The sequence below is a fragment of the Otolemur garnettii genome, unplaced genomic scaffold (genome assembly GCF_000181295.1).
Source record: "Otolemur garnettii isolate 467f Iridium unplaced genomic scaffold, OtoGar3 scaffold00002, whole genome shotgun sequence".
NCBI classification, from domain to species: domain Eukaryota; kingdom Metazoa; phylum Chordata; class Mammalia; order Primates; family Galagidae; genus Otolemur; species Otolemur garnettii.
The window spans coordinates 44,247,578-44,258,574 of NW_003852397.1; the positions used below are offsets into that span (position 1 = coordinate 44,247,578).

Genomic DNA, 10,997 nt, shown 5'->3' on the forward strand with positions numbered 1-10,997 from the left:
CAAGAGTTGGAGGTTGCAGCTCGGCGCCTATGGCTCAACCGGCTAAGGCACCAGCCACATACACCTGAGCTGGCGGGTTTGAATCCAGCCCAGACCCGCCAAACAACAATGATAGCTGCAACCAAAAAATAGCCAGGTGTTGTGGTGGGCGCCTGTAGTCCCAGCTACTTGGGAAGTGGAGGCAGGAGAATTGCTTGAGCCCAGGAGTTGGAGGTTGCTGTGAGCTGTGATGCCATGGTTCTCTACCCAGGGCCACAGCTTGAGGCTCTGTCTCAAAAAAAAAAAAAAAAAACATTAAAAAGTACCCATTGATCCTGACAAAAAAAAGGTTTTCAAGACCTTATGAATGGCAAATAGTTAAAGAGCAAACATGAACAAAAACAGTACAGACAATAAGGACAATTTTTTTTTTAACTTCACTATGAAAGGACTATGATTTAACATATATAATATATGCTTCATACTCAGTGTTTACTTCAAAGATATTTTAGCATATTTTAATTACCTCATCTGTCATCAGAGTAGCTATTGATCTTCCAATTTCATGGTACTGAGGTGCCTTGCCTGCTGGACCCAGTAATAGAAACAAAAACCTAAAGAAACATTAAAATACATAGATTTGAAAATGAACAAACAACATATACAAAACTAAACAATCTTTTTTTTAAAAGAATCATTCAAATGTAAACACAGAAATAACACTCAGACCTCATCCATTCTCCCACAACAATCACTGAAAAAAGATGGCAATTCCACTCAAAGGAAAGCAGATCATAAACCCAAAAAGGGCCTCCTTAACTTTCCATCAAGTTACCACTATACATCTTCCTTAGGGCAAAATAGTAATTAAGAAACTAAATATTGGGCAGCACCTGTGGCTCAATGAGTAGGGTACTGGCCCCATATACCAAGGGTGGCGGGTTCAAACCCAACCCCCACCAAACTACAACAAAAAAAAAAAAAAAAGGAAAGAAAGAAACTAAATATTGTACATTAAAAGTACCTATCTTCAGGCTGGGCATGGTGGTGAGGCAGGAGTTCAAGATCAACCACAGCAACATAGCAAAACCCAGTTTCTACTAAAAACAGAAAAAGTAGCCAGACATGAAAGTGCATTCCTATAGTCCCAGCTACTCAGGAGGCTGAAGCAGGAAGATTGCTTGAGCCCAGGAGTCTGAGGTGGATGTGAGCTAGGCTGAGGCCATGGCACTCTAGCCCAAGCAACAGAGTAAGACTCTGTCTCCAAAAAAAAAAAATTCTGTATCATTTTGGATAAAACAAATAAATCTGGTCTCTATTGAAAAAATGTAAATTAATAAACAAAGTAAATAATAATTCCATAGAGTACTCGAAAGTAAGATTTGCCAAATAAAACACTGAAAGAGCATACACAAAAAATCCACCATCCTTCAAATTACAGTTCTGGATAAAAACTCATGTTGCGACTATGGGATTTTAGTCAAATAATCCATTTTGAAAGGAAAAAGAATTTTTATTTACAACTCCAAATTTTGCAAAAAACTTCATGTTATCCTAGTGACTAAATAAAAAATACTTAATTTTCTACTTGGTTATATCCTCATTAACACTACAGAAAAACATTTATATTCGTATTTATCCTCCTACTTTATAGAATTTACATATGAACCACGGAATTATTTTTCTGACTTAACAATGCATCATTAATGAAACTGAGTAAAATAAATGAAAAATAAATATTTTCCATCAAGCCCTTGTTAATTCTTCGTATTTACTTACATTATAAAAATAATAAATACTTTAAAAGATCAGTCTCATTTATAATTTTCTACAGTCAACAGCTAACATACTGACTATCCTTTATAGCATGCCTACTAATTGTTATGGATGTTACCCCCAGTTTGATTTTTTTACTTATAATGTATACTGAACAGAAAATATTAGGCAGGACAGAATAACACATTTTGCCTAATTCAAAAGTATTACTACAGTCCTATGAAGGGTTATCCTCATTCTACAAATAAAACTTAGAAAATTTAAGTCAAGCATAATTAATCCCATCCCCATAAAAAGTAAAAGAAAAGGATTCAATTCCATACTCTCCAACTCCACTGTCTACCATGGAACATTAGATAACACATCTAAAATGATACACTGTATTTTTGAAACCAAACTTCCTAAGATACCAAATTTCTTTTTTTTTAACTCATCACTATACTAATGAAAAAACCAAATGTTTTATGAAGGTACAAACGCAAGGTTTGTCTTAAAAGGATGATGTTTATTTTATTTTTTAATCTCAGGAAGAAAATTCTTTCATGCACTAAGATGATCATAATACATCATAAAACAACATGCTTACTCATTCAGTGAATAACAATATTTAGGTTTCAAATATGCTGGGAGAATCTTTTTTTCACCTTAGGCCTTCCAGGCATAAAATAAGAGAATGTTAACTGAAAGTAACTGTTTACCTGGTAGGCACAGGGACCTCAGTCAACCCTGTAAGGAGGACAGCAGGAGCCAGTCTCACAAATGCAATTATAGGTCTTTCCAAAAAGTCTACTTCTCCTACCAGCACATTGGATGCCTCAGCCCCCGAAGGAATTTTTCTCATGAAATTCATGTCAACCTATTGACAAACAAATAATAATTAAAAACGAAGTATGCATAGTACTTATTTATAAGACTATTTTGAGAAAAACAGGAAAGAAATGCTTTTTGAGACTATTTGCTAATCAAAACTTGTGATCTAATGAACATATAAATGCCAAAGTTTTCACAAATATAAAGAATGAAATAGACAAATACAAAAAAGCAAGCAAAACACATCTTCATCAATCACTACTATTTTAACTGTCACAATCGCTACTATTTCAGAGATCTAAATTATCAAACATAAACTTGAGAAAATTTTCAATGAATATAGCAGTATTCATTAAAAACTATTAAAGACAAATATATAGTTCACAAACTAACAACTGCTCATGAAATTATACACAGTGCTAAAAAAAACTGATTTTATGATTTTCTATTATTTAATTATAGAAATGAACTAGTCACTTAATATAAAATAAGTCCCTTAAAAAAATAAATCTAGACATTTGCCAGTATTTCCATAAGTGGGAAAAATTCATTATTTTTATTTAAAACTAAAGTTAATAGCCCTTGTTGGTATAAATAAATAATAATGCTGTAATAATAAAATTTAGTTTTCTGTGTATAATTACAAGGAAAAGGTTACAAACAAGGTATCAAAGTATATGAACTTCTTAATTTATATGCAGTTTCACACAAGTCACTAAACAACCACTTACAGGGCTAGCTATTAAAAATAAAACCAGCACTTACAGCGGGCCTCTTGAGTCCCACACCCAGTGTGCCACAACTACAGTGCCAGGAGGCAGACTCCTGCCCAACAGGAGACAAGGAGGTGTACACAAGGATAGGCCAAGTAAAAAAAAATAAAACTGTGACAGAGGAACAAAAATAAACGGCAACTGCCATGTCTAGAGGAGATCTACAACGTAAATCATATTAATTTATTTATTTAACAAGGAATAAATCGCAATTTAGTTACAGAATACTTTTCACTAATCTAAAATAACAGAAGTACCAGTAAAAATGTGATCAAGTTAAAAGAATTACAAGTACAATAGCCTTTCTGTATAGTTAACATCCTTAACGTAAGTAAGCTTTCTATAATTTTAAAGTTACTAAGATCAGCAAAGCTATAATGCAAATCATTTAAACTCCTTTTCTATACAATGTGACTTACAGACTTCACATCATAGAATAAAAGGCTTAAGGAAAATGAATCTTGCTTGACATAACCACATTTAATAAAAAGCCTTAAACTGGATGCATGAGTATTAAAATAATGAACACCAACCTACAGCAAATTAACATCCAAAAAATTTTGATGGTTACATAGAATCATAATTGTTCCTAAGTACTCATAAAGCATACTTTAAATTCAGTTGTAATTTAAACTCTATTAAAGTAAGGGTTTCTTCCCTATTTCAAGTAAATGATCATGTACCAAAATTTTTTTTAAAAGAGTCATAGCTGAGATAGGTTTTTGTTTTTAATCCATGCCTTTACCTACCCAAGGGAAAAAACTAATATGTTTCTCTGTAGCATTCCAGAAAGTACTGACACCGTAAGACCATAAGTAATTCTGGGATCACATTACAGTCCTGGAAAGGCTGATAATTGCCAGCACTATAACATCGCTTCCAGAATGAACCTTTCTAGTGGCAGAAGCTCCAAAACTAATGATTAGGTTCAAAAGGTAGGTATAGATGAAAATATCCTATTATTCATATATTCCTTTTTAGAATTTCTAAAACAAGCAAGCATACAAAATTAATCAAGTACTCAGAAGTTAACTATAACCATTCTCACAATTTTTGACCTTCAATTAACATATCACGACATCACATTTGTAAGCACCAGTCTACTAAAACATTACTACAATCAGAGCCGCAAACCACTACTTATTTTCTCAGTAAGAATGATTAAGGAAATGTATAGCTAATAATATAATTACCTTGCTGAAGTCAACAGTACTATTTTCTCTGCTTCCTCCACTTCCATTACCTTTAATTTCTCCACTTTTACTATTATCCAAGTTTCCTGGAGCAGACTGAGGAGAGGCCAAAATACCTGTATTGAAGAACAAATTCCAAATTAGTAAGGAGAAAATTACCATCACAACCTGACTCTGCTCATATCCTGAAAGTGATGGTTTATTATAAAAGCAAATGTGAGGAGTTAAAAAAAAAAAAACAAGTGCCAGCTGTTAGTAACATATGTGCAAAACTAGAATGACACTGAAGCGATAATGAAGCTATCTGTCCTAATATTTAAAATAATGTAAATGGGATTTTTTAAATGGTGGCCTTTTGCAAAAAAGAAAAAAGAAGTTAGTTGGTATGGAACCGCAAAGGATAGAAGCCCTTAATCTAATTATCATTATAAATAACCAGCTTAGCAAAATACTTTCAATGTATTATATACATGTAAACGGCATAGAGCTTAATGATGCCTAACTTTACCATTTTAATGCTAACACCAACTAAATTCTCTGCACACATTAAGTGTGACTCAAAAAATTTAAGAGATGTACATGGTATCAAGTAAATGTAGGCTGAATTAATATAATGGAACATAATTATAAGTTTCCTTAAGAATTTTCATTTCTCTTTGATAACATTCATCTATAATGCCTACTGTCATTATTACTAAGAAATACAACTTTAAAATACAATAAACAAGTTTATTTCACAATGTAAGTGCAAACAGTAAGGGTTTTACAATTAATCTGTGTTAAAATATATGCTCTCTGCCACTGGTATCTATGTGACTTTAAGCAACTCACTCAAACCTCTGATCAAAGCCATAAAAAATTAGCTCATTTGGATTAGAAATGATAGTTAATTGGGTAACAAATGGAGATATATGTTCAAATGTTAGTGTATATATTTCAACTAACATTCAACAGCAACAAACCGCAATAACCTAACTAAAAACATGACTTAGTATATGACCAGTCATTTATACTATGAAATCTGCAAAAAGCTCAAATTTCAAAAATTTTAAATTTAAGTACATTACATAGACTTCTATTCCTAAATGCATCTCATTTTTTCAAAACGTCAAAGATTTTCAAGGGCAAGAATACAGACTAATAACACCTAAAACACTGAATATTACAGGGACTATAAAGCATGGAAATACAGTTAACTCTATCTTTAGTTTTAACTGTGCCACTCATAGTAGCGACTCATGAAAATTCAGTTAAAATCTGTTTTGTGATTAGAGCCTATAAACTCTAAAGTTAATTTGGGGTAATCAAGTTCTGGAATTTTAAGCACATCAGATATACTTGATTCATTTTAGTAGAATGGAACATACTATAGGTAGAGAACATTGAAACTAAGTCATCTGGGTTGATTTAACTCAATGACAGAAGACTTCTGGTGTAGCCACTTCTCTGTTAAGTACCTAAACTAGGACGTCAATGTGACCCGAAATCTCAATTTGCAATCTATTTAGCCATATGATCATTCTTTGGAGAATTCTGAAATAAACACTATTCTTTAACCCTTAACTCATTTTCTACAATGTTAACCTGGCACTGAAATGTTACTGAGATTCCTCTTCTTTGTCCTTTGTTCCTAAACTTCCAAAGAGTCTTTTCCTTGCCCAATGTGGGGCAGGAGGGTGGGGTTAGTTAACCAGCATTTTTTTCCAGTGGCTTCCTACTATTTCCACACAAGAAAATTAAAAGTCTCACTAAGACCCTGGTAGCAACTGCGACCTAGCATTACATCTTTCCAACAGCTAAACGCATTCAACCTGTGGGTGTATTATCATAAGAACACATAATGCAATTTTCCAGAATAGTCTAAACTCTGAGAATTAAGGGAAAGGAGTGGGGAAAAGGAAGGAAACAGTGAAATGAGCAGAAATAAAGTGAAAGTCAATACTGACTGACAAAGCTAGAATGCCCACCTGAAGTCACTTGGCTAACTTGATCCTCCTGAACCTGTCCCTTTTTCAAAATTGACATGCCAGGTACATGTGAGAGTTCTGTACCATGACTATGTAGTCCTTTCCAACCTCAGCTATTGAAAAACTGTTTTTTTCCATTAGTTAATTCCTACAATAAATTACTAGCAGTCAGAATTAAATAAGTAAATCACCAAGAAATAAAGCTTTCTGTCATTAACACAGATAACTCAGAAGGACCATATTACTTTGCTTTAAGAGAAGGAAAAAACATTAGTGAGGCATGGTGGGACATGCCTGTAAGTCCCTGCTACTCAGGAGGCTGAGGTAGGGGGATCGCTAGAGCCCAAGAGTCTGAAGTTGCAGTGACCTATGATGATGCCACTGCATTCTAGCTTGGGTGACAGGGTGAGGCCTTGACTCAATTTAAAGAAAAAAAAAGAGAGAAAGAAAAAGGAAAAATAGATAAGAATATATAAATAAAATAAAAGATGGGATTTTAAAAATCACATTCCAGTTAATCTATCATTTTCCACTTACTTTTTTCCCCCCTCATATACCATCTAACTAGAGAAAGATAAATCAAAGATACCAGAGTTTTCTGTCCATAAAAGTTTGAAAGCTGAGCTAGGTGAAGCAGTGGTTCACACCAGAGAAGATTATGGCCCCAAGGGACATCTGGCACTGTCTAGAGACAGATTTGGTTGTCACACCTGGGAGGAGTGATACTGGTAGCTATCAGTGTCGAAGCAAGTATGCTGCTAACCACCCTATAAAGCACAGGACTGTTCCTTCCCACCCAGCCACCCTGCAAAGAATTACTGAAGCCCAAACTGTCAACAGTGCTGATGTCCAGAAGCACTGACTTGGAAACAAAAAATGACTAAAAGTAAGTTCACCTCTTTTACATATATAATTATCCTCCAGCAAACAGCTAATGGGCAATACCACTTTCTTTGCTATCATGGCACAAATAATTACTCCATGACAACACAAAACCACAGCGGTATCTCTCCAAAGTAAAGGTGAGGCCACCTTCCTCCTCTGAGACACTATCAGACTTCTAGGAAACACCACTAGAGTCACTGGGTGCTTTAAGCACCAAGGGAATCTAAACAGGGAGTAACGTGTAACAGTCCCTACTATTTCTCCTCAATAATTACATACCTTATACAGATGCCTTCTTAAAGAGTAATTATGAGCTTTTTCTTATCTTTAGAAACTCCCTCCATTCTATTTCTTCTCTTGAGAAAGGCTGACAAATCTCATGGCAAAAAAACTCCTGGGAAATAAAAAACTTGTGTTTCTCAATTCTCAGTTAACTGCTCCTTTTATCCCTTTAACAGGGCCTAAAGGGACAACTTTAAAATCATTTTTGTTCAAGGAAACATAGCAAATCTTGACAGTTAAAGATTTTTAATGAAAATAGTGCTGGTTTTTCTGAATAATTATTTCCTCCTTATGTTCAGTTATCTCATTCTTAAGCTTTATCAATTTCATGACTGGTAAAACTCATAATGAAATACTCAACTATAGATTTTGTTGCAAGTAGACCTGAGTTCAAATCCCTGCACTGGTCATTTATAGTATGATCTTAATATCTCTAATCTTTTCTTCATTTGTAAAATGGAAATAACATCAATCTCATCAAATTATTACAGTAATCAAAAATATATTTGAAAAGCATCTATCACTACCCCTGGAACAAACTATAAAACAATGGTAGCTATAACTATGACACCACAAACTTGCATTTGTACTTTTAGAAGCGTATCTATCCTTTTTACAACTAAAATAAGCTTTGATTAAATACAGTTGATATATATAAATAATGCCAATAGAGAGATGGATTTTTTTTTATAGGATGATAAAAATAGAGAATTTGTAGAGGATTTACCAAGGGTGTCCAACCTTTTTTTTTTTCCTGGGCCATACACTAGAAGAATTAGAGTTGTCTTGGGCCACACATTAAATATACAAACTTTAATGAAAGCTTATGAGCAAAAAAAAAAAAAAAAAAGTTTATGCATACTTTTCATACCACAAATAAGCAAAAAAAAAAGTCCTCACAAAATCAGCATGCAGCTCACAGCCCCCAGGTTGGACACCCCTGATTGAGACTATCCCTTTCCTGATGTATAACTCAGGGAAGTTCTAACTTTTCTAACAACTAACTTACAAAAATGTATATGCACAAATAGATTAATGACTCAACTACCACTGAAGTATTAGATATTATCAGTATTTTAGAAAAGTGTGACTAATACTTAAGTGATTATAATCACTAATGTTAATATATGTCACAATGAGCTCTAGATAAAATATCAATAAGTCACTAAAACATACTTACTTTATCAAAATTAGTATTAAAGACATGTGTATAAATATATACTTAATATATAAGAACCAAATTATCATAATTTATAGCCCTTAAAGTTCTAAACCTTTTATCCACTGATAAAATAGTTTTTCTAATTCATATATAAAAATATATTCTAGGCCAGAAATGGTGGTTCATGCCTGTAATCCTGGTACTCTGGGAGGCCAAGGGAGGAAGACTGCATGAGGTCAGAAGTTCAAGACCAACTTGAGCAAGAGCAAGAAAAACTCTGTCTCTATAAAATATAGAAAACTTAGCTGGGTATGGTGGCACACTATCGTCCCAGCAACTTGGGAGGCTGAGGAAGGAGGATCCCTTGAGTACAGAAAGAGTTTAAGGTTGCAGCAAGCCATGATAATGACACTGCACTCTAAATAACAGAGTGAGACTCTATCCCCCAAAAAAAAAAAAAAAAGAAAGAAAGAAAAAAAAATGCACATACACACACGCACGCACACACACACGAATACATTGGAGACCCTACCTCCATAGTTGGCCACTTCCCTACATTAACCACGTCATTAAGCTGATGTAATTTTCCAGACATGCACCACATGTATGTATCAGTACAGTAGGCCTAGTTCCTTATGTTGATCACCTCTGTATGCTGACCAGTTTGTTACCGTCTCTTGGGTGATCAACTTACAGAGGTTCTACTTTGTGTATGTGTGTGTAATATATGTACACACACACACACACACACACACATATATAAATGGTTTTTTTTCCTTCTAGCCATAACTATAGGAGTTCTTACCCTAAAAATTTTGAAGTACATTTGGATTAAAGATAGGCACGGCCTTAAATAAAGAGCAATTAAATTCTTTTTTTTTGAGACAGAGCCTCAAGTTGTCCCCCTGGGTAGAGTGCTGTAGCATCACAGCTCACAGCAATCTCCAACTCCTGGGTTCGAGCGAGTCTCTTGCCTCAGCCTCCCAAGTAGCTGGGACCACAGGCGCCCGCCACAACACCCAGCTATTTTTTGGTTGCAGCTGTCATTGTTGTTTGGTGGGCCCGGGCTGGATTCGAACCTGCCACCTTAGGTGTATGTGGCTAGCACCTTAGCCACTTGAGCCATAGGCGCCGAGCCAAAGAGCAATTAAATTCTAATCCAAAATATAAATACCAGTTTGAAATAATGATTCCAGGCAATCAGGATTGAATGTTCTTTTTCTCATTTTTGCCTCTAAGAAGACAAGTTCTCTGATGACTATCTTTGTTAAAAAGGCTAACATGTACTACATTCTTTGGAGAAAAGCATCAGGAAAAAGGCATATCACCTCATTATTAACGTACATATATGCGTTCATTCACCTTATGAGTGAATACACAATAAGAGAAGCCACCATTCTAAAGTAAATCCATGGCAAATGAAAATATTAATTATAAAAAATATCTATGCTTTTCTGAACCATTCAAATGCTTTCATATCTAAAATCTTAGTGAAAATTTGTGAATGGGCTTAAATGTATGCGTAGTCTTCTTTGTACTCTTTCAGAGCTTAAATTTTAATAATTCTATTCTCTTCAACAATACACTATAAAGAAAAAAACATGCAGAAGTCAAAATAAATTGTAAGCATTATCTACAGATGCTGCTCAAGCTATGTGCTGAAAGGCATTCCAAGTGCAAGTGATCCAGAGGCAGAAAGCACCACACATGGAAGATTTTTGGATAGTTGCCTGGAATTAAGTCAACATTTTCCTCATTCTTCTGCTCCTGGCCTTTCAGTGCTTCTAAGTCTTCCTCTGGCGGATGAATTACTACTGTGGGAATGTCATCACTGGCAGGTGAAACCAGTAGTTCTGGGACCTGAAGCTGACTCTGTTGGGAACTTCTGGAAGTCAGGCGACGGGTGCTAGGGCTGGAAGGAGGGCTGTTCTGAGGGGTGGGTACTGGGGTTGTACACCTCGAGCCTGCCGGGGTTCCAGCTCTTGAAGAAGGAAGAAGATGACTGAGAAGAAGAGATAAAGGCGATTCTCCTCTCAATGAAAGGTTTGAGGCAGACAGACCTGTTCGCAAAGAGTGGCGGGAGGCTGAAAGGCCTTCCCCTGAGATAAAACAAATAAATGAAAAATGATGAATTCACTGCAGAAGGCAAATAGAGACAAAAAAAAAAAAA

The 10,997-nt window shown here is 34.9% G+C and overlaps 1 protein-coding gene across 4 annotated transcripts in view; it reads right to left on the minus strand.

The window, feature by feature from the left end:
- SLC4A7 (solute carrier family 4 member 7) overlaps positions 1-10,997 on the minus strand; it is a 117,576-nt gene that overhangs the window by 44,897 nt on the left and 61,682 nt on the right. For all 4 annotated transcript variants that reach the window (XM_003781758.2, XM_012804948.2, XM_003781759.2 and 1 more), the window contains exons 7-10: positions 10,558-10,926; positions 4,532-4,647; positions 2,454-2,611; positions 506-593 (exon numbers count right to left, since the gene is read on the minus strand). In XM_003781758.2, the coding sequence (XP_003781806.1) occupies positions 506-593; positions 2,454-2,611; positions 4,532-4,647; positions 10,558-10,926 (731 nt within the window). The remainder of the gene's footprint in view (positions 1-505; positions 594-2,453; positions 2,612-4,531; positions 4,648-10,557; positions 10,927-10,997) is intronic.